The 25,829-nt window shown below is 34.0% G+C and overlaps 1 protein-coding gene across 1 annotated transcript in view; it reads left to right on the forward strand.

The window, feature by feature from the left end:
- The first annotated feature begins 12,684 nt into the window (after window positions 1-12,684).
- The window catches only part of LOC143222832 (soluble guanylate cyclase 88E-like), a 112,230-nt gene continuing 99,085 nt past the window's right edge, over window positions 12,685-25,829 (forward strand). The window contains exon 1 of the mRNA XM_076449946.1: window positions 12,685-12,856. Within this exon, the coding sequence (XP_076306061.1) occupies window positions 12,685-12,856 (172 nt within the window). The remainder of the gene's footprint in view (window positions 12,857-25,829) is intronic.

A 25,829-nucleotide genomic window follows, 5' to 3' on the forward strand; every position in this document is an offset into this window, starting at 1 on the left:
AGCAAGATCAATATTTATTCTGTTACTGCTGTTCTCCAGCATCCTTAAAGAAGGCTGACATTCTTTGCTGATTACACACAGCAAATGTCCTATAAAGATCAATGTAAAATACAGCAGGCATTGGATGATATATTTGTTCAGGTCCTTCCTGTTCTGTCAGATTCCTTCAAAGAAAGATTTCTTTGAAATATTACACCACAACACATCTCTTATAATCCACTCAGTGGTTCAGAAAGCAAGGGTCCCTGTTGCTCTCGATCAGTATAGCTGCTCAACTAGCTGATTGTCCTATCTGTTAGAAATTGAATAGCGATCATCAATCTTGGAGAAAAAAAAGCTTCTTCCTCTCAACTACCAGGTGCATGGCTTAATTATTGTTTTAGCTGCTCTCAACCAATAAGTCATATTCATTCGAACTAAGAGGTTGCTATCAGCACTTTGATTACTTTTTTGGACTTACAATGACTTCCAGTGACATTGGTCATTCAAAGACTGCCAGGTAAGCGCTTGATGTAAGTATCGCGATATTTTAAGTCTGTATACTTGCTTTCCTCAGGCTTATTGTTCTTTTATCGCAGCCAGTCCACCCAAAGCTGCTGCTGAGGTTTTCTACATTCAGGTAACTCTAGAGTGATGTCACCACTTTGAAATTTGCTACAATGGATATTGACTCAGTGAGTCAATTTTTGTAATAGGTACCGTTTGCTCAACTGAAATCAGTTATTTTCGAATAGTGAGATGCCATGCGTGGAGTTTGAACATAAAATAATTACTGTTTACTTGTTTGCTAATTACAAGACAAACTATTTTCAGTTAACTGGAAATTGAATGACAATCAATTAATTATTATTTTTATGATTAAATTAACTTCGGTGTAAAACTTTAATTAGTTGAAAAATTAAAGAAATTCAGTCAAGTAAATTAACCAATTATTAAGTAAAATGAAGCCACGTATAATGAAAAAAAAAGTCGTACCATGCAGTTAGCAAAGATAGTTTATGATTGAGATCCTTCTCACAACGTTCACAGAATTATTCCTGTTCTTTAGTTTACCAATCAAACTCTATTTATAACTCTGGTTAAGCCTACCGGTAAAATGCTGGAGGGGAAGAAAAATATATGTTTAATTAAAAAAAGTAATTAGAAAACTGATGAACCTTGAGAAAACCAAATAAAACCACACTAATTATGGTCACTAATCTTTAGCTTAGGTATTTTTAAAATTCACCGAGAAATTTCAAATCGAAAACAAAAAATGGTTAAAATATATACCATGGAAAATAGCAGACGGTAACTAGATGTTTTAATAATCACAGTGATTCGGGCAGGAGCTCCTTTCTCTGGTTATTTGTAAACTGCCAAATAACAAAATGTTTGATATTACAAGGATTATCAAACATAGACTGTTCGAAATGAATATCATGCAACAGCTTCAATGTAGCAAACACGTGAAACACTGGCAAAACAATGTTTTTACAGTAGAATTATAAATGGAAATAAGAATCTAAATATAAATAAGAATAAAAAATAGGTTTGAGTTATATCTTCACGTACTTGAAAAAAAATGTTTATAATATTAAAATAATGAGTTCGTGCATTTTTATTTTTATAGGCTAGCATATGTCTGTATATGCGTCCCATCACACACACACAACAGCAACATGAGCAGAGCTATAGAAAACATTTCCTTTATTCTCTCTGAGTGAATGGTACTAAGTCGATAGATGAGTTTATATTCATCTTGTCGTAAATTTTCTTCACCTTCATTGGATAGTGAAATGGCTAATGGTTTGTCAGGATTATACTTGTGGATGTTACGTATGTTCTAACACATGATAATATTAAAACAAATGATAATTATGGTAAACGAAATAATAATTTGACTGAAGTAAGATTTTTTTTCTCCTTCATGATTTCTAAAAAAAATTGTTATGTGATGAAAAATAAAAAAAATATTGATTTCGAAATATGTGTAGCTGAATTATAAAAAAAAATCCGTTATTAAAATCAAAACAACTTTTGTGGAGTTTAAATTACCAGGTCTATGTAATTACTGATCCTGGAAAAAACAAACTTGACTTTTCAAGGCCCGGCATGGCCTAGCGCGTAAGGCGTGCGACTCGTAATCCGAGGTTCGCGGGTTCGCGCCCGCGTCGCGCTAAACATGCTCGCCCTCCCAGCCGTGGGGGCGTTATAATGTGACGGTCAATCCCACTATTCGTTGGTAAAAGAGTAGCCCAAGAGTTGGCGGTGGGTGGTGATGACTAGTTGCCTTCCCTCTAGTCTTACACTGCTAAATTAGGGACGGCTAGCACAGATAGCCCTCGAGTAGCTTTGTGCGAAATTCCAAAACAAAGACTTTTCAAAATCGTAGTCGGAATTGCATCAACGACGTGGGCGGTGAAACTATAATTTGAAATGGCATTTTTTAGAGGGTGTAGGATGGCTGGAGGTGTAACAGATGAAAAAGTGAGAGTTGGTAGTTCCTGAAGAAGTTGTAAAGCGAAACTTTGTGTCTAGTCAAAGAAAACTAACATATATGGTATTATTGGGTGTTTCTCCTATCATTAGCATCTTTAATACATTACATTTAGGCTCTGAAATAAACTTTTAATGAGTTGTTGAACTGTTCCCTCGGTGGTACAGCGGTAAATCTATGAATTTATAACATTGATATTAGCGATTAGATTTTCCTCTGTAGACATAGCATCTAGCCCTTTGCTATGAAATACACATATCTTGTTAATACATTTCAAGTAGGAATATTATAATTGAGACGTATAAACATATCGTAATTGTTTTGCAGACATACAATAAGAATATACACTTTAGGTCAAAACGGTTGTCGAGTAAGATACATAGACGTTGGTTTTAGAAACAGTACACTAAAATAAAGTATTAATTATGCTATTTTTTTCTCTTGAGGTAATTTTGTACACTGCATTATTATAAAGACAAAATAATCAGAAAGTTTTTAAAGAGTTAATTTCACCATTACTTAATTTCGAATGCGTTCGAACTTTGGGTCTCGTATGAAAACCATTATATGGTATTTAATTTAGTGTACAATAAATAATAATATATTTTATTAATAACCCTTTATTTTAATTATTTTTTGTATGAAACGGGCATGCGCAATAGTACCAAATTAACTCAATAACACAAAGCGTAAACTGTACATATTTGTAATACAGACGACAATTCATTAAATTAGAGTCTGTCTATTCGATCGTTGGAACTTGTACTGGTCGTGAAAAAGTAAGATGACAAGAACGTTGATTAATTTCATGCACACGACTGAGATTTGGGTTAAAATAGGATATATGACTTTTGAAACAATTCCTGGATTTATATACGACACAATTACAGAATAAGTCACATGACGTAATTAATAAGCCTATATTAAAGTTTGAACTTATAAGTACCTTTCTAATCATTCAAAATAAACGTAACCTAATTTAATGTCATGTTAATACTAGGTTAAGTGTATTCAATGTATAAATTAGGCTATTATGTGTGATTTTTTACATTTTCATTTACTTGAATCAGTCGTATAAAAATTCTTTATATGGCGTTGTAGAAAGATGACAATAAAGCTGGGAAATGGGAAAAAAAGTTTTAAGAAATTAATTCAAGTAGGTTTAGAACTTAGACTGTAACTCTACTAATGGTAGTGCTTTAGTTAAGAGTTAGGCGCTATGCTCCAGTTTAGCTACAAATACAGTTAAAAATTAGGTCTGGAGTTACCTGTAAAATCCTGAACAAGTTTAGGCCTAAGGCTAGAATACAGGGTGGCCCGTACGTCTCTACCCATCCGTATGTTATTATGTTATATTCAATTACGCATGTATTATAAATTTATTTCTTTTTTTCAGAGAAATATGGCCGATGTAAGCCCATTTACACTTGAAGAGCGTATCGTGACAAGTACGCATAATATTATGCAGCGAGAATGAGGGACAGCATACAGATACACTGGATACATAAGATATATGAATGGATAGGGACTTACGGGCCACCCTGTATAATAAAGCTTTTATCAAATCTTGTCATGCTTTTACAGTAGTTGTACTAATTCTATTCCCTAAATTAATTGAATTTTATGAAAGACAAACAACATTTCTTTCATTTGAAAGGGGCTAAGACAAACATTTTTTATACATACCATCATTCGAAACACTAATTTAATAATAAGCAAACTTTGATTTTTTATACTTTAAACATTATTTATTTTGAGATGAGTGTGTGTGTGTGTTTTCTTATAGCAAAGCCACATCAGGCTGAGTCCACCGAGGGATTTTGAGTTAACTTTGAAATGTACTGCTATTGTCTATGAGAGAAACTGGTAGAAATAAACTTTTTCATGTTGGTTTTAATCATGCCAGTGTTAACTTCATTCCTCAACTAGTGTTCAGGTATACTGTTATCCTTCTTTGTCCCACTCGTAAAATATTACATTTGGTGACATTGATCCGTCATTTAAGATAAGTATTTTAAAGAACTTTATTAAAATGGAGTTTGTAGATTTTTCAAAAAATAACTGAGAATTGTTATACTCTACTTATGAAGCTCAAGTGTAGAGGACAACGTTTCGAAAGGCTGTAGACTTTTATTTTGAGAGTTAAAATTTAAGTTATACAATGTCTATTGTATATCAAAGAACATATATTATTTTTCAATAATCCGTGAAAATACAACGTTCTCGCATAGATTGGTTTGTTTTTTTAATTTCGCGCAAAGTTAGCCGTTCTTAATTTAGCAGTATAAGACATTAGAGGGAAGGCAGCTAGTGATCACCACCCACCGCCAACTATTGGGCTACTCTTTTACCAACGAATATGGGATTCACCGTCACTTATAACGCCCCACAGTTGAAAGGGCGATCATGTTTTATGCGACAGGGAATCGAACCCATGGCCTTCGGATTACGAGTCGAGTGCCTTTACCACCTGGCCATATCTCGCATCGAAACTCAATTTGTTGTAAGTTATATTTTCAGTGTTTTACTAACTTTAAAATACGAAAAGTTCATGAAATCGCTGTTTCATCGAACGATAAATTTTGCATGAATTTTTTGATAAATCAGGAGTTCATCTCGCAGTTTATTTTGAAATGTTGTATTTGAATTTCTACCGACAATTACTTGTGGAATTTACGTTGAAAGTTTATTTTTTGAAATTAAGTTTATGAGTCATGAACGTCGCTGTAAGAAATACTATTGAAGAAATTAATTGATTATTGTTATATTGACCTGATATTATTTTTAATAAATAATTTAAATTATTTCTCTCCACCGATAGAACGTATTACAACACTGATGTCAGAAGTGGTATTTTGGGAAAACTAGGGTAGAATCTTGCTAAATCTCACAACCAGTTATAAGGAGTGATAAAAGCTGTGCAATAAAGTGTGTGTGTGTGTTTGTAGTTAAGCATAAAGCCACAAGAGGGACTATCTGTGCTCTGCCCACCATGACTATTGAAACCAGGTTACTAGTAGTATAAGTCTGTAGACATATCACTGTGCTACTGGGGAATAAGTTATTAAGAAGACCAGGAATAGTGTTTTAAGAGGTAAAGAACAAGAATTTAAGAGACGAGCTTAAAGAAAAAAGATGTACTCTTTGATAGATTGTTTTGGCAGAGTATTCATGAAGAAACTTTGTAGAATGGACGGAAGACTTTCGAAACGTCGTCCTCTACACTTGTGTCTCCACAACAGGCAGCTGCTTTCCATTCTACAAAGTTTCATCAAAGAGATGTACTATTTAAAGAAGTGAGAAATTGAAATCTGGTATTTGGTGATGGAAAGAATTACAAAAAACAAGTCTGAAGAAGTGCAGGAAAACAAGTACAGAATCGTTTTAATGACAAACAGGAGAAATATTAAATAAATCAATAACAGAATAAAATAATTAAAAGAAATCAATTCAGCCACATTAATTTATCGAGCAGTTCAAAAATATTGCCCATTTGAGAAACCAATAGAATATGTTGAAAATATGCTATGGAGACAGATAAATAATGAAGGACAGGTTATTCATTATGTTACCTATTTATAAGAATAAGCCTTAATTGCATTAAGTAAACTTTCAGTTAAGAGTTGTAACAACTATCAAGCATTAGTAGCTGCCTTGCTCAACAGTTTGGAGTGACACATGAGAAGGAAATATCGAGGACAAAGGTCAGGAATAGAGTACAGGGGAAAGTTAACTTTTATAAGATTCGGAAAGGTTTGCCAAATCACCTTATTCACATGTTTCAGGTGGAACGATTGGTTTATAGGCGCCGTAAAAGTCGAGGATATGAGTTTTTTTGTTTGTTTTTGAATTTCGCGAAAGCTACACGAGGACTTCGTGCGTTAGCCATTCCTTATTTAGCACTACAGGATTAGAGGAAAGACAGCTAGCTAGCACCACTCACTGCCAACTCTTGGGCTACTCTTTTACCAACAAATAGTGGGATTGACCGTAACTTTATAACGCTACCACGGCTGAAAGGGCGAGCATTTTTGTTGTCAGATTACTAGGCTAGCGTCGTAACCATCCGGCCATACTGAGTCTGATGATATGAAAATTAGCTTGAAACAAGGTTAGTATATATCCAGTTTGCAACGCTAAAATCAGGGGTTCGATTCCACTCGGTGGGCTCAACAGATGGTCCGATGTGACTCTGCTGTAAGAAACACACACACATATCCAGTTTGAGCTTGAGCAGATAAAAGGAATAACAAAAGGCTAAAGAGACATTGGAAAACAGGAATTAGCTAGACTTTTCTGGTGAGCTCAGCAGATTACTTCATCTGCCCTAAATGAGACAAAAAGCTCATTATTTAAGGAAACAACTTCATAATAGAAATTATTACAGATTTTTTAATCAGTACTGGTTCTGCAGTTACAATAATATGAGCTAATTTGTTAGCGAATGGTGGGAAATTGCCTCAAGTAATAGTGAATGGAGTAAGATTGGTGTGATCACCAAATGGATACAAAGTTATTACATGAACAAAGTTGGAATTTTTCTTTAATGTAGAAAACTTCCATACACCTCATGATGTGTGGGTAATTGACATTAAGAAAGAATGCATGTTACGGAGACGTGAATGCGAGATTATGCTAGCTAGTAATAGCTTCGTAGTCTAAGACCAGAAAATCTCTGGATACTACGAGAATGTTACTACACCATATGTTGAACTTTACTGATAACAAGGAGAAAAATCTTACGACCAGGAGGTGATATACAATATGACATATCAGGAATAAAGTTACATCTAATGACTGGGCTATAGTAGAAGTAAATATCTCAGTGTGTCCTGAGGAATTGATGAAGAAAACATTATCTGGATCTAAAGAGTAAATATGCCATTATTATAGTCATGAATACAACGAACAATAAAATTTGGGTGAAGTCTGAATGAAAATTGTAAAGTTGTGCAGTTCGTACTCCCACATACAAAATACCATAAATAGTCACTTTTGTGACATTATATAGGAGGTCAATGCCATAGATTACTTGACTTACTCATAGAATATCAAAATAACTTCTTTAGTAGACCTTATGAATTAGGCCCCAAAATAAATATCTCTAAAATAGCCCTTTTTATTCTCTTAAGTATTTTCTTAACATCTAAATTTCCAACTATAAGAATGGTATTATAGACGATAGAATATTATGGAAATCTGTATTTCATACTGGAAATGCATTATCATTACATCATTAAGCCATTTGAAAAAAAAGGGTTATGTTTTAAAGAACTTATGAAAGAGCAGGGAGTGATAGAACTGAGCCATCTCTATAAATGAGCAATGATAATTCTTTGGGAATCACTTATTATACTTGTGAAAAAGAATGATGGATCCACGAGATTCTGTATGGACTGTAAGATGGTAAATAAAGTAATAAAAAAGTGTGCTTTTTTGGATCAATTTAGTTTTCAACATTTGATATAAAGAGTGGATATTGGCAAACGCAACTTGATAAAACACGTACAGGGAAGATAACTTTTACTGGAGGAGATTGATTGCGGCAATTTGTTGTGTTAGTATTTGAATTACCTAATGCACAAAATATGAGTTGTTTGAACTATCATGAAATGTTGTAGTCCTCTATTTTGATGATGTAACCAAAACTGGGACGATGTTTGATAATGTTTACAATAAGCTAAAGAATGTTTTGAATCGGTTAAGGGAAGAAGTGCGAATAATTCCACCAAGAAACGAATTTCATAGAACATATTCAGCAGTGAAATGGTGTCTGTAAACGTACCTAAAACTGGATACGTTCAGAATTGGCCAACGACAAGGGACTAACACGAGGTAAGGGTATGTTTTAGAATGTACCTTTACTGTTATTGTTTTTTATTTCATTATTTAACGTCACATTCTGTATATAAGTTAAAGCCAAACAAGATCTGTCGGACTACTGACAGTATATGAACATTCAGTAAACTGAAGAAAGATTTACCAATACTCCTGTGTTAATGTATTTAACTTTGGAAGATTTATCCATTTGAGATACATAATCCAGTGAGTTTGCAGTGGGAGCAGTATTGGTACAAGCATAATTTGGAAAAAAAAAAAACGCCTGTGTGATTACTGCTATATCAAGACAATGAACACTTCGAAAAAGAGGTATCACACCAATCTGAAAGATATACCAAGTGTTGTTTGAACTCTAATTCTTTATTTCATTATATACATGGATAATGTTTACATTCCATACACATCATGCAGTATTCACTTAGCTGGTAAATTTTCACAATCTAGAAAGTGATATAACAAAATGGTTCCATTGGCTTCAGAGCTATAACTTTAAAATTGTACATTAACCTGGATCGAATCAGGAAAATATTGATGCATTATCCCAAAGAAATATGCATTAATGAAGAGTGTAAACACTGTGAAAAGAAGAAAACACGAGATGGTAAAGATAAACAACATAAAGTACAACAGATTATAATTCAAGATGTGACATCCACAAGTGATGATGATGAATAACTAGTGTTTCAACATTTAACTGAGAGATGTTCATGTAGAACATATGAATATGAAACTAATTATTTTGTAGATAAATAATAGCGTGGAAGGTCTCAGGGAAAATATTTGCTCCATACAGGCTGAAGATAAAGTTATATTGAGCAAGTGGGATTTAATGTACTTACAAGAAATCTCTTTGTTTTGAAGAGGGAAGTTATAGGTAAAAAGAAACAGTGACTAGAGTTGATATTTCCACATTGTTTACATTTACACAATACTCCATTATCTATAATGCCATTCTTGTAGTTGGAAACTTATGTGTTAAGAAAACACTGAATAGAATGGGAAGGATCTTCTATTGGGTTGGTTTAAATTGTGCTATGAACAAAAATATTCTGAAACAAAACAGAATAATCATCTAAAGCAGTAATGAATTGAAGCACCACTTGAGAGGATTATTATCAATGTGCTTGAATAGATTGCTCCAGAGTGACAGTGGAAATAAATACATCACTGTGATGATGAACTTTTTACCAACTTGCTAGAAGTATAAGTTCTTCTTAACCAGAAAGCAGAAACTAGCAAGGAATTTCTCCAACAATATTTTTCAAGATATGGGATAGTTATGGAACTTAATTTTGATTTGAGACAAAACTTATATTTGTTTTATCTTCATTCATCCTTAGGTTCCTAAGTAAGGTATTTTTATTAAGATCATCTTTAATCCCATCTTCCAATGCTTTACTTGCCTTCTTTCTTTCCTCTTTATGACTACTGGCAGCTTCGTATTGTTTCTTCTTCCTTTTTTTCCTAACCCGCCAAGACAACCTTCATTTATTTCACAGACTTCTGTCATTTTCTTCATGTCCTTATTTGTTCTTCTTTCAGAAATACTCCCGATAACTATCTCAGTATTTTCATTTCTGCTCTTATCAACAAGCCTTATTCGTCTTATTCTAGGTCTTGGCTTCGTAGAGGAGCACTTGTCCAATCATGGTTTTATACACTGACTTTTAGTGCTCTCGTTAATTTTTGTCACAGATGTCTGTGGCTACTTCCTTCAATTTCCTCAAATCTGTCTAAATTTTACCATTCACAGTTTTCTGACTTTCTTTTTTACTTTATATTGTACTTCTTAAGTGCATAAAGTATTCTACCTCTTCCAGCACCTACTTATTTACATCTGTGATTTTAATCTTTTTTCCCACTTCTTCTACTAACAATGATTACTGTTTTTCTGGCATTCACTTTCAGGTCTCATATTTACAACTCTTTTGCTACACTTTAACTTGTGCTTGTAATTCTGCTCTATTTCAACTGCTAGGATAGGGTAATCAATGAATAATGGCCCCCAAAAGAGTTCTTCAGGACATTTATGACTCCAGACATTGATGACAATGACGATGAGCAGGGTGCATCTTAACATTTACTTCTAACTTAACCGTTTCTCCATATGCCATCTTCATGATTATTATCACTCCTTCATAAGTGGCTCTCACTGGTTTGATCGGTTTTCTTGTAGAAACTTATCATATTCTTCTCCAATGCTACAAATACATGGTAGAACTTCTTGTTTCATTCAAGGTATTTCTTTTGTAATTGTCACAGGGTGAAGACTGCATCTTTTGTTACTTTCCAAACTGTATTTAATTGACGTTTATAGCTTTCCTTATTTTCTTTCCCAGTACTTTTGTTTTGCTACAAAAGTCAGGTTCACCTGACGATAACCGAAGAAGGTGAACACGTTGCTCACTCCTCTACATAGAGCTTTCTTTATCCATACTAGCCGTTTTTACATATATATTTTCCTCGTAGTACTGCTCCATTTTCGTCCATCAGTAGCGCGTCCTAAGTTATTTTTGTCACTGTTTACTTTCTTCTCTTCTACTTACTCTCCATGTTGTCACAACATTTCCTTGTTCTTCCACACTTCTCTTATTCACATTTCTTTTTACACACCATTTTTGAGTAGTCATCCTTTCCTACCTACTGTCGTTTGAAAACATCAAACATTTTTAATGCTTTTCAGCAACTTTCTGTATTTTCGGTATTTTTTTTGGACCACCTTACTCACTAATTTCACTAACTTTTTGTATTTCTTGCAGTTTTCTCTTTGTACCTTCTAAAAGCTAATCTTCTCATTTTTTTTCGTCTTTTCGTTCCTCTTATTTTTCGTCTCTATTATTATCATTCTATGTTGGTGTGCCACTGCTTTGCATGGTACTTTCTCCTGTCCCACTTTTAGGCAATACTGTAGTTAAACTGCATCTTATTCTAGTCCCTCTTGTATGTGATGAGGTTCTCTTTTCTCTTCTGGATCCTGGTGTTTGTCGGGAGGAAATCTGTACTTTCTGCAAATTTTAACAGTCCCTCTCCTTCTACATGTTTTGACTTAGCATCGCCAGGTGGTTAGGGCGCTTGACTTGCAATCTGAGGATCGTGGGATCGAATCCCAGTCACACCAAACATGCTTGCTCTTTCAGCTGTAGAGGCATTGTAATATGACAATCAATCCCATTATTCGTTAATAAAAGAGTAGTTCAAGAGATGGTGATGACTAGCTGCCTTCCCTTTAATTTTACAGTGCTAAATTAGGGACAGCTAACGCAAATAGATCTCGTGTAACTTTGTGCAAAATTCAAAAACAAACACACAACCACGTTTTTATTCCACAGCCTCTCCCCACACGACTTCCTTATAACCCATTCAATATTTCCTACATTTGTATTCAGGTCTCCTCCCAAAATCAACATTGCACTGTCTGCAAACCATAAACAGATACTATGTTTAGCAACCCTTCTTTAAATATAAGTCATTACAGTGTTCTTTCTACATCAACTATTTTCAAATCGAGTTTTTATCTAACACAATTTCGACTCTGTTTCATCCTTTTGACCATCCCAATCAGAACGTTATACAGTCTGCACCTATCTTTTTTCTTATTTTGTTCTTTCTATTTGCTGTCTTAAATAAACACAATCGCCACTTTGTTTTTTACCTGCTAGTTGTCTGCTTCTTCCAACCATTGTACTGATGTTCCATATTACTATCATTAGTTTCTCAGCTCTCTTCCTTAGCCGCCCACATTGTTCGAGCTGTACCCCTTGCCAACTCTTCAGAACATGCGCGGTCTGGCAGTTCTCGTCACTCATGGAGGATACCATAACTCTATGGCATATCATGTAATTATTCTTTATACTAAGTTTTCAAAATATTTTAACCTCTGGCTGTAAAATAGTTAGTTGGTTAAATATGTTCAAAACCAACAATTAAAGCAAAATAAGAGCGAAAATTTAATAATACCAAAAAGTAAAAGACACCCCACGTATTACTGTTTGTATGATTACTATTATTAACACCACTGTTAAAAAATGTACCTTGTTTGCCGGCTATGCCGCCCCCACACCAAAATAACATGCATGACATCATCGCATCTTATAGTTCATGTTAAAACATTGTATTTGAAGTTGAGTCTACAAGTTGGCGTAGCTGTATTAAACATTATTCATGAACTAAATCCTTATCGTTGTGTGGAGTTGACAATGTTTTGATCAAACAATCCAAAAGAACAAGTGACGATAAAATACGTTGGAACAGTATTATCCATAAACCTCCATCTTTGTATGTATTTTTCTGATTCCGTAATTGCTAATTGCTTGTTTATTTTTTACAGTGTAAAATTTGTAATATTTTAACTTCAAACAATAGGAATGGACTGTAAGGGAGAACTGCAACCTAAACGTAAACGAATTCGACGGTCAGTGAGAATCTTGAGCAAAGAAAAAGATGACGAAAAAATGTTACGAGTTGAACAAGGTCCTTTGGGGTACTTTGATCTGTTGCCAACAGAAATATTTCACTGTATACTGGATTATGTATCTGGTAAGAAATAACAGTTTATTTTACTATTCAAATAATGTAATAAAAAATAACTTTTCTTTAGGGTTTTGCAATAATAGGATAAAATATCACGAAACTTTTAACCGATGTTAAAAATACATAAACGTTAAACGTAGTCAGTGCGTGTAGGGAGAAGTTATTAATTTGCGTAGAATTATGAAAACAAGATATGTGTACAACAAAGTAAAATGCTTGAATGTTTCAAAAAAGTTGGACCTCATTAAATGCGTTATTTAACAATCAAAACTAAATTAAAACTATATTGTTACCAAACCTGCATGGAAGTGTAACTAGTATTATAAAACTCAACGTAGGTGAAAGTTTTATTATTTTAAATATTTTATTATCAGATTTTAGTCATAGTAATAATTTAATACACTGGGATACAATTAATTATAAGAAAGAAACAGCGTTTATAGATATTCAACTATTAAATAAAATTGTTCTCATTTATCACCGTATTTGACTTTATTTATTGCCATATTTTAGTTTTGAAATTGCTTGTTGAATCCTTTGGTTTTTCCAAAAACTGTTAATATTGTAGTAATTTGTTTCACTCTGATCATTTATTATTTCACAACAATGGTTATTAACCAGTAGAGGGAGCTTATGTGATATTTATTAAAAAGTTACAAAAACAGTACATGTTCATTTTGTTTTTTTCAACTTTTATAATGCAGACAAGGAACAGTAAGTTGACTTTATATAGGGATTGATCACTGTACCATAATAATAATGAGGTAAAAATAAAAAAAAGTATATTAATCAAGTACTTCCTAAAGTATTAGAGGGCATTCGGATCAACGTGAATGTCACAGAGCACGCGGTATTGTGGTAAAGCAGGGCAACCCTTTAACTACAGAGTTTTTTCACATATTCTGTCTTACTTGTCTATTTAAGATTTAAAATCAGAGAAGTGTAAAAATAGTATTTCAGATATATATAATTTTTCTCCTACAATAGTTTGTTAAGAGGCCAATCCCTCAATTCCAGAACTCCTCAGTCGGGCTGGACGATGATTATCCGAAAACCCCATTTATATATATAGTATAGTAATTCAAAAGATATGATTCAACAGTTGACGTCTTCCCGCAGTGCTACCTGGTAGTTTTCGTGACTTTTATCATAACGTTTAGTCCTATTAATCTCTAATGCCTCACCGAGTTTTGGCTCTTAAACTGACAGCCAACCCTGTATTAAAGTGAGTCCAATCTTCCATTATATATCAGAATTTCCAAAATCCTTTGAACTTTAATACTCACTCAAATCTTTCAACTGTTCCACTAGCATGTGCTTTTGTGAATCTTAGATAATTTTTACATTTTGTGTTCATGGTTCGACAACATTAACTTACAAGTTCACCACAGTAATCGATAATAAACATGCCAATTTTTTTTTGTGTCAAGGGTTTTTTTATTATATGAGATATACTAAAATATGTAATAGTTTTATATGATGTGAAAATATTGCAAATAGCTACTTTTATAATAATCCACCTTGTATGCTCTAAATCTACATAATATACAAGCGTAAATGACATGAACTTTCCGTTATTTGTTTCAGTAAGGTTAAAATAAGACCGTATTAACATGTAAGTTATCATTGCGCATACAGGCTGATAGAATGTCTTTAGACTTTACATTTTACTATATTTTTGTTTTAGGCGAAGTACTAAATATTCTTCCTGAAAACTCCTCTTATAGTAAAATTCTTACATATGAAAACACCGAAAACGATTATTACCGGCCAAACTCGGATCTCATTATCACAAAGAAAAACAATTAGATAATTACTTTATAAACGTACGTAATACATTTAGCAATCTAGTTAAAGAAGCATCTTGTCTTTTATAACATTTCCCCATCTGTGAAGGCTCTTAAATTTCACAGCTATATAAATTTATTTTTCAGGCTTGTCGAGATACCAATCTTGCCAGTTGTGGTTGAACAAGGTGGAGTACACCAGTTTTGAGTAACTGTATATTTTCATCTTTAGACTTTCGTCTATTCTGAATCTTTTAGTGTCAGGTTTCAGATCCCTTCAAGTCTCACGTGCGTTGAAAGGTTTTGTTTATTTTCCGTTCTTCTGTTGGAGTACTGGAATAAGGCTTAACTTATGAGTTACAATGTAGGCTTATTCTGTAGTACTGGAATGAGGCTTAACTTATGAGTTACAATGTAGGGTTATTCTGTAGTATTGGAATAAGGCTTAACTTATGAGTTACAATGTAGGCTTATTCTGTAGTACTGGAATAAGGCTTAACTTATGAGTTACAATGTAGGCTTCTTCTTCTTCTTGAACTTTTGTTTCTTCTGTCTCTGTTTAAAGAGCCCATAAATGGCTGTAACCTATAAGTGGTCCTTCCAACATGGCACTTCCAAAACTACTCATACAATCTTTGAGGATATCATTGTTCTTATTTTCAGATCGTTATAACCACTGTATATCACAATACCTTGACTTTGACTTCTTTCCGCTGCTTAGCCTTTGCTGTTTCAGATTATCACGAACAAATATGTGAAGTCAATTTTACTGATATGTTAATTATTCACAAATCATGAGGTTCAGAGAACTTTCCCACAGTGAGGATAAACCTTACTCATGCTGGGACTTTATATCAAATTGCTCTTTGTATTAATACATCACTTTCTCCATCTCTGGAGGTACGTTTCTACCCTTCTGTCGTTACTAAGTCAGGTTAAACTATTGTAATTATAGAACAGTTCCATGGATATACTTTAAGGTTTCCTGTCAGTAAGTTCGTGGACTATCTTTTTTAAACAGTGAACTTCCTTCCTCACTTAGGGCAGATGGTATATTATCAGTTGAACTTCACCTTATGAGGCTGTCTACTCTCTAATCTCTCGATGTTTGATTAGATCTATGTTGCTCTGATACTCATCCTTAAGGTGTTGTCTATTTGGTGTATTAACGACTGTACTGCTCAGGCGTTCCGTATTTACAACACTTCCCATTTTTCTTCAAATTGTTTGTAAGGATTTTTTTAAAAACTCATACAAGATTTTGTTTGCAGTTCCTGGCAACATTTCCTTTAACGTGTTTGTCCTTGAAGAAGAAAGGTCCATCTTTCGAAAGAACTCAGGTTATAGGGTTTCTATTACATTTCTATCAAGACTTCTGGAACCTACGTGTTTTTCTGACATCATGAATCCTTTAATCATCGTCAGAATTACTCTATGTTTGCATATTAAATAATCTAATGACGGTATCTTTGAGCGTTTATCTGCGACATAATGGATTCAAATTCCATGCAAACTCTATATTTTAAAAATGTACACTTCGTATCAGCCTAATTTTCATGTCATTGTCTATCATGATGTATATAAATTGGTTATATGTCATTATTTCACGTGTACTAGCTGGGTAAAATAATTGGGAAAGCTTTTTCAAATATTTTGTAAGTTTGTATCGTACTCTGAAATTTTTTTGTTATTATTTCTTCTGGTGCATCACTCTAAACTTGTTAGAGAAGACAACGTTTGATTGCTGTTATGGTTCTCACCTGGAAGGTTGCGTTGCTTAAAGTTTATAAACGAGGATACTTTTAAATTAAACCAAGATTAATTACTTTTTGTTAATTATTCAACTCATTAATTCTGGAAGTGATTTAAAACTTAGCCTGATATGTTTTCATAACATAGACCACCTGTTTTTAAATTGGGCAGTATTATTGAAGTGATCAGTTAAATTATGGAACTTGATGTGTTAATGACAATGCTATAATACACCAGGAAGGTCCTACAATCACAGGTAGCATAGCAGCAGTGGTAACAGTTGTACTCCAAATAAGTTCTTGTACTTCATATTTAGTAATAAAATGTTTTAGGTTGGCGGATGCAGAAATCACCAGTGTGATCTTTGCATTCACCAGTTCCGTTTACAAATGTTCTATTTCTCTTATTGGTTTATTTTTTGTACTTCATCAAGTTTGACATTGGAGTCCCACTGTACATTTAATTTTATTTTAAATGTTTTATAGATACTACATCTCTTGTAACGCTTCTTTTAAATTCGTATCTGTTGTCCTGTGATCTTATTGTACTTTCCTATGTATATTTTATAGATCTTTTAATTTTATGTTCATTTCTTCTTGATCTTCATTCTACTGTTTGCATCATTTACAGAAATCTTGATTGAATTGTCATCTTGTTGTTGAAGTTTAGTCAAAGATCTATTTTGTTTTCGTCCAAACTGTTTTATGTCTGACCGCAGTTCTGTGACGTTTACTATCGTTGGGTGTGTTTTTTTGAAATACAAATTAAGAATTATACAAAGCGGAGTCTAGGTAATGATAGGAAATTAATTTATTGTCCAATAACGTTTGCTACGGGATGCCTTCACTTGTAGGCTTAACTTTAAATATATTTTTTTTAAAAACATTTAACGGAACTTCCGAAACTTAGGAACAACTGGACATTAAAAAGTAAAAGAAGACATCAATAAAATACAAGTGGACACTAAAGAAGTGCAAAGGGACACCGTCAACGTACAAAAGGAAATCGAAGAAGTATAAAATGACATTAGTGAAATAAGAAGAATTATCTAACTGAATGTGTGTGGTTTCAGTCCGTTATATCTATTCCGTATTGGGTGTCATGGTGTCAAAAAATACGTTGGTTCAGGAAGTTTTATTATAAAATGATCAAAACTCTAAAACCCAAGTGCTTTCAATAGATGGACCTAACTTCTGCAAGGGCAAACTGAGAAAGACGCTAGGCTATAATTCCAAACTTACTACAAGAACATTTTTAGAACAAGATAAAGAAAAATTCATCAACTCTGCTAAAGAGGTTTTGTAAATTAGGTATTCTAAATAAAGCAAATACAGTTCTGAAGTTGTTTGTTGAAGGTGTTGAAAACCCTTCCAATCATCTTAAAGCAAGGAAAACTAATGATGGCTTTGTTGTATGAAGGGTCTTCTCTGTACTTCAAACAAAATCCATGGTCTTAGTGAACGTTGAAATGGTTAAGCAATATGGTGGGAAAGCTCTAAGTATAAACTAGTTCGCAACCTATCTTGTCTCGATCCCCGATTTCTAAGCATCAATGTGAAACTGTGTGTAGCCAGGTTGAAGTTTGTCCTGCAGTGTTTAATGGAGTGAATATTGAAAAATTATACAGTAGTTTAAGTTATGTTAGGTTTGTAGAACTATATGATCGTGTGGAGTGTTTGTCAACTATAAGAGGATATTCTGGACGTTTTGATTTAATTTATCAAATGTGGACGGTAATAAGAGTTATTTTGATTCTGTCGGGTTGTCGGGTTGTAGTTGAACATGAACATATCGGTGCAGAACATGTCTCCTGAACACTGAATAAGGTTGTGAAAGACTACAATAACATGTGTTGGACTAAAAATATTAAATAACAAATGAAGTTATCCCAATGGAACAAGAAAACAAAATCATAAGGAGAGACAAGAAACACAAAGAGCTGACGAAAATCAATTACAAAGAAAGAAAGTGGTATATAATATTTACTTTCTCAAGAAAAACTAAAGAAAGTACAAAAGGAAAGTTTGTTGTTTTTAATTCCGCGAAAAGCTACAATAGGGCTGTCTGTTCTAGCTGTCCCTAATTTAGCAGTGTAAAACTACACGTAAGACAGCTAGTCATCACCACCCAATGCCAGCTTTTGGGCTTCTTTTTTGCCAACGAATAGTTGGAATGATCGTCACATTATAACAACCCACGGCTGAAATAGCGAGTATATTTGGTAGAATGGGATTCGAACTCGCAACGCTTGGATTAGGGGTCGAGTGCCCTAGCCATCTGGCCGTACTGGGCCAACAAAGGAAGTTATAAGATAAGATGGAAGATGCTGACTAATATAAAAAAAATCGAATCACCTGTAAATATCACTTTTGTGGAGGGATCTAAGGAAAGATGTGGAGAAAACAAGGCAAAGTGAACAGTTGGATAAAGACTTCCAGGAAAGAGGAGATGTTTAAGGTGTGAATACTAGAAATAAACGTACTTTATAACACCATATTGTCACCCTTGGTTTTTGTGTGCTCCTGAAGAAACTGTAAAGCGAATAGTTTAGTGTCTAAATAAATAAAAACAACAATTTCGTATTATATGGTATCTCTTCCATTCATCTACGTGCACTACAGAAATTTAATAATGAAATGTTTAACATCTCTGCGTATTCACTGTACATTGTTTTTATAGTTTTGTGTTTACTGTTGTATCAAGCATATCTCGAACTGTTTTTATTGATATTCTTTTTATTTTAGTTTTCAAGAGTATTGAAATGTTCCTTTTAAAGTGTGAGAATCGTGTTTGATAGAAATAATAAAATATATTAGTTACTATTAAATGCATCGAATTTTGCATTATTTTTATAGGGTAAAAACAAAACCTCAATTATACTAATAATTAAAATGTTAGTAATACTACTCTGTCTCTACAGTATGCGCTGTTTACTGTTATGACAGATAACCACTTTACGTTTAACATGTTAGACTCAAGTGTTGTGATTTTTATTTATAATGTTACAATGAATAGGCATTTTATTTATTCGAGGTACTACGCTGGGACAGCGGTAAGTCTACGGATTTACGAAACTAAAGGGAGGGGTTCGATTCCTCTTGGTGAACACAGCAGACAGCCCGATTTGGCTTTACGATAAAAAAACACAAACTTTATTCGAGATAATACTGAATATAGCGTTGTCTACAGCAGTTACTTTAAATTTTGTTGTGTAGTCTGATTATTATTGTTGCTAGTAATTACTTTGGTTTTCATATCTTATGCTGTTTAGTGTTACTAATAATTATCCTACATGTTTTATATAGTGTAATATATACCATTATTACTGAACTGTGATCAAGTTAGCGTTACCATAGATAATTACATTGTTTAATATTACTTAAGTCATTTTGCAATATTTTAATTTCGTTGCTAGAGGAAGATCGTCTTTTTGATGGTATCAAGATTAGAAAGTTCGTGGAAATGAGGAGCTTCATGGACAATAAGATATCAATATGCAGGGACGAGTTGGAATAACATTTGTCCTAGTAAAAAGATATAAGGGATCCACAAGTCTTTTAATAAAAATAACAGAATTACTTACCCACCGGGTAATCATTAATTAGTCAGTTAGTTCAGATCAGCAAGACAAATCAGAGAGATTCTATATCCTTCCTCTGTCGCTTCTTTTCGGCATGCTTGTATATTGAATAACTCCATATTTCATCTTCAAAATCCCAGAAAAGCCTTCTGAGATTCAGAATGATCAACAATCTGGATCATTTTTGTAGTTTGATGAGGAGTCACAACCTTAGTGTGCCCACGAAACTTGGGACAAATCCGATTACAAAGTTATTAATCCAAAGTAGCGAAAGTTTCCTTTATCTTCCCGTTGAAAAAATGTTTCAAAATGACCCAGAATCTGGGTACGAATTTGTATCTTGTGGAGGACTGTCCCATACTGACTTCCCATCTTGAACAAAAGTTTCGTGTACATTGGAGTATTAATTTATTAGATACAAGTGCAATATTAGAGACAAGGACACTTCCAGGGGCGAGGATAATAAATTGAGTTTGGAGTTACAATTTTTATCAGCGGGTAATCAGTTAGTGATTTAGTTTAACGCTAGTAGTGAAAGTTCCGACGTCCATTCAATTACTGGATCAGTTACCATAGAAATAATACAAATAAATATGATAAGTATATATCTACGCTAGAAAATATTGCAGTTTATATTGAAATATTACATTTGAATTTAGGCTTGCGTTTAGTTTCGGAGATTATGTTCAATACTTTATTTGTAACATCAGGTCAACAAGTAAACGTGGATGTAACAAAGGTTATCAAAGAAATGAACTGTAGGTTATTATTGTTACTTTGACTTAATGTTACTGTTATAAAATAATTCAGAAAACTCCTGCAATTCTATAACACGTTACAAGAATATGGTAGGATATTTAGAGTTATCGGTAACAATCAGTCTGCCTTTTGTACTGTAGTCTGTTGAATATTATTACTAGTAATTACTTTGTGTTTTGTGCTGTGGTCTGTTTAGCATTATTATTAGTAATTCATTTGTGTTTTGTGCTGTGGTCTGTTTATTATTATTATTAGTAATTCATTTGTGTTTTGTGCTGTGGTCTGTTTATTATTATTATTAGTAATTCATTTGTGTTTTATGCTGTGGTCTGTTTAGTACAGTGATTCTCAACCTGTGTGCTGCGGTGTTTTTGAAACACATTCAACTTTCTTGAATTTACAAGCAAGTATAACACATCAGTTAATAAAAGCAACTATAGAAACACTCTGAAACCTTCCAAAACATTTGATGGTTTGCATTGAACTCGAGCACTGAGAAGTTCACACATAAATTTCATTCTCGATTGCAACGGTTTGACTATTTGTTTAATTGTGGCGCAACAAGCGCTTCGTACGTCACAAATGATGCATCAAACAATCAAACTGCTTTCTGGAACACGTTCTCATTCTGGGTAAGCTACAGCTACTACGCTGTAGGTAGGAATTTATATCAACTGTAGAACGTTGTACTTATCATGTATCAATTAGCTTTATCATTTATCCATGGAAAAATATATAAGTATGATGCTGCAAAGGAGAATGTGTTGAATTAAAAGCAAGGAATCAAACGAAAGTACAAAAACGAATACATCGAATACAGTTTTATCGCTTTGGAATCGGAACATTCTCAGTTACCATTCTGCCTACTCTGCAATGCAGTTTTATCGAACGAAGCGCATATTCCTAGCAAACAGAAGAGACACTTGGAAACAAAACATTTAGCTGTGAAGGATAAACCAAAAGAATACTTCGAGAATCTCGCGGCTCAACAATATGAACAATCAAGGAAGCTTGTGAACTACATAAAGCTGCTCGAGAAAGGATTGATTGTAAGTTATAAAGTTGCTGAATTGTTGGCAAAACGCAAGAAAGCGCATACGAAAGCCGAATCAGTCATTGAGCCAGCGTTAGCAATCATCATTCAAACTATGCTTGGAACGGATGCCGCCAAAAAAGATTAAGCCAGTTCCAATGTCCAATGACACAAATTCGCGCAGAATTGTAGACTTGTCGTGAGATTTGAAGGATCAAGTTTGTGAACACTTCGAAGCGTCTAAAGATGAATTGTCTCTGATATGGTCTCTTCAAGTTGATGAATCTACTGACGTTAGTGGAAAAGCTCAAGTTCTGGCTTTTGTTCGATTCATAAAAGATGAAAAAATCGTAAACGAATACTTATTTTGCAAAGATTTAAGAAGTGCAGCAAAAGGCCAAGACATTTTCGAGTTGGTGAATGAAAACATTTTGCTCTTCAAGTTACATTCGAATAATTGTGTCAGCGTTTGCACCGATGGTTGTCCTTCAATGCAAGGAAAAAAGAAGCGATTCGTCATTCTGGTGCGCCAACAATATCCAAACATTCACTGCATGATTCACAGAGAGACGCTCGCCTCCAAATCTTTGCCGAAAGATTTGCAGTCTGTTATGAATCAAGCTATTTAAGTGGTGAATTTCATCAAGTCTCGGCCACTTCAATCTCGATTTTTCTCTCTTCTCTGTGAGGCGATGGATTCAGACGACAAAAAGTGTATCACACTGAAGTTTGATGGCTTTCAAAAGGAAAGGTGTTAAAGCGTCTTGTCCAACTAAAAAAGTGAAGTAATTTCCTTCTTGGAGGTTGAGGAAGCAGGCTTTGAATTTTCTTTTCTTGATGAGATTTGGTGGCTGAAGGTTCAATTTCTCTCCGACTTGTTTGACAAATTCTCTGAACTTAAGTCTCCAAGGACCATCTGAAAATATTATTACTGCAACGTGTAAACTGAAAGCCTTCGATGAAAAGGTGACGCTGTGGAAGAATAAGATCTCGAAAGGAGTCCTTGATTGTCTTCCTTCTGTTAACGAATGCCCGTCAAAGAAGAAAATTGTCCCTCATATTTTGAATACATTAAGCGACCTACAGTCCGCACTAAAACATTACTTCCCGTCACTTGCTGTCGACAAATATAACTGGGTGACCTATCCATTCGGTTTGTTTTCTTTTTGAATTTCACGCAAATCTACTCGAGGGCTATCTGCGCTAGCTGTCCCTAACTTAGCAGTGTAAGACTAGAGGAAAGGCAGCTAGTCATCACCACCCATTATCTTGGGTTACTCTTTTACCAGCTAATAGTGGGATTGACCGTAGTATTATAACGCCCCCACGGCTGGGAGGGCGAGCATGTTTGGTGCGACTGGCATTCGAACCCGCGACCCTCGGATTACGAGTCGAACGCTTTAACACGCTTGGCCATACCGGCCCTTATCCATTTCGTATCAACAAGACAACAAATCTTATAACTGAGGAGGAAGAACAGCTCATTGATTTAGGAAACGACAAATTTTATCAGTGATTGTTTCCCAAAAAGAGCTTGGATGAGTTTTGTATCTCCATTAAAAATTCATATCCTTCAATCACTTGTAAAGCAGTTGAAGTTCTGCTTTCATTTGTATCTTCGTGGTTTTGCGAAATTGGATTTTCGGCATTGACTGAAATTAAAGCCAGAAAGAGAGAGAGGCTTCTTACAGTCGATGATGAAATGCGAACTTGTTTGTCTACGTTAAAGACTCGCTTGAATATGGTTTGGTCTCGGAAGCAGGCACAAGCGTCACATTGAAAATCAGTGATGTCGAGAAACCCACTTGTTGAGAAATTTATATGCAAAAACGGCTCGTTTGGGTTGAGAAAATATTTTACATAGAAGAGCGAACAACGTTTCGACCTTCTTCGGTCATCGTCACGTGAACCTGACGTCACATTGAAAACATATGTAAAAATAAAACGTTTTGACTTTTCTGCTGTACCACAAAATCGTTAAAAAGCCTTAGAACGACACTCACGACCAAAGCAAGCGATAGTGCTGTCAATGTGCAGATGACATTAATATCACTTACTTTGGCTGTGATTTTCATTCTAAGGCTTTTTAACGTTTGCCGTATAACGTATACCTAAAAAAATCGTTAAGGGTTTCCAAGGTGTACCGCGAAAATTTTCAGATTGTTGTAGTGTGCTGCTAGTTAGAAAATGTTGAAACCACTGGTTTAGTATTATTAGTAGTAATTACTTTGTGTTTTGTGCTGTAGTCTGTTTAGTATTATTTCTAGTAATTACTTTGTGTTTTTTTACTTTAGTCTGTTGGTATTATCTATTGTTACTAGTGATTACTTTGTCTTTATTTACTTTAGTCTGATGGTATTATCTATTGTTAATACTAACTAATGTTTGTTTTGTGCTGTAACCAGTTTAGTATTACTAGACGAAACGCTGCCCTGAAGGAGAATGTCTATGTTTTGAATTAAGCATAGAGCTACACAATGGGCTATCTGTGCTCTGCCCACCATGGGTATCGAAATCCGATTTTTAGTGTTGTAAGTCCACAGACATTCGCTGAGCCACTGGGGGTCTCATGCATAACTGACTGAAGAAAATTTAGAAAGAGTAAATATTTTCTTAAAGAAGTATTTTTTATTTTTTCTGTAAAGCATTGCACGAGGAAAGTGTTGGATTGTTTAGTCATGTGAAACTGATTGCATCAGAATGATTCAATGTACAGAGCTAAATATTATTGTGAATTTTATTGATGTAAACTGTAATGTTTTTATATATTAAAAATGCTACCCTTTATTGAAAAATGTGATAGCTTTTTTGCAGTAACATCTGTTATTTAATACTAAATGTTATAATTACATCATAAAGGCTATAATCAAGCTGTCACACAGAGTCCTAATGAAAGTTATGTTCTTGTTGTGAGGAAAGTAGCTGTATTTCAAATTATTTTGTAAAGAAATCGTTGTTCCACATACCACAGTTATTTATCTATGTGTCTGAGTTTGAATATTCAAAATATAAAATATTGTATGGATGTTTGTTTATTGTGGCATTCCACAGATGGCGCTACGCTTCATAAGCAGCAATAACTATTTCTGGCATTGAGATCAAGTATTTCAGATGGTACCATTATATTGATTAATTTAGTCCAATATATAGATGGTCATGCCTTTGCTCCATTATAGTAAGATTACTTATAATGCTTTGTTTTCTGCTGTAGCCTTTTTTATTGTATTGTTTCGGTAGTTTCTTTTGGGTGTTTGGAAAATTGAATTCCAACTCCAGTCCACGAAACGATTACAAATTCATCTATTTCTTCAACAAGCTTTTGCTAAAGCCACGTTCGCATATGGGTATAAACACTGAAACTATTGTAAGTCTTAAGATCCACAAACAACACTTTAATATAAACAGTTTAGTAAACTTTCAGCACTGTATTATGTTGTCAGCATCGATCATTTACCACAAACAACACTTTAGTATAAACAGTTTAGTAAACCTTCAGCACTGTATTATGTTGTCAGTATTGATCATTTACCACAAACAGTACTTTAATATAAACAGTTTAGTAAACTTTCAGCACTGTATTATGTTGTCAGTATCGATCATTTACCACAAGCAACAGTTTAGTAAACTTTCAGCACTGTATTATGTTGTCGGTATCGATCATTTACCACAAGCAACTGTTTAGTAAACTTTTAGCACTGTATTATGTTGTCAGTATCGATCATTTACCACAAGCAACAGTTTAGTAAACTTTCAGCACTGTATTATGTTGTCAGTATCGATCATTTACCACAAGCAACAGTTTAGTAAATCTTCAGCACTGTATTATGTTGTCAGTATTGATCATTCACCACAAACAACACTTTAGTATAAACAGTTTAGTAAACTTTCAGTACTGTATTATGCTATCAGTATCAATCATTCACCACAAACGACACTTTGGTATAAACATTTTTAGTAAACTTTCAGCACTGTATTATGCTATCAGTATCGATCATTAAAATTTACTTTTAGTGTGGCAGATGACTTGTTTTTTAATATCACGAGTTGATTCATATTTTAGGCGCGGGG

Source organism: Tachypleus tridentatus, chromosome 1, assembly GCF_004210375.1.
Source record: "Tachypleus tridentatus isolate NWPU-2018 chromosome 1, ASM421037v1, whole genome shotgun sequence".
NCBI lineage: Eukaryota > Metazoa > Arthropoda > Merostomata > Xiphosura > Limulidae > Tachypleus > Tachypleus tridentatus.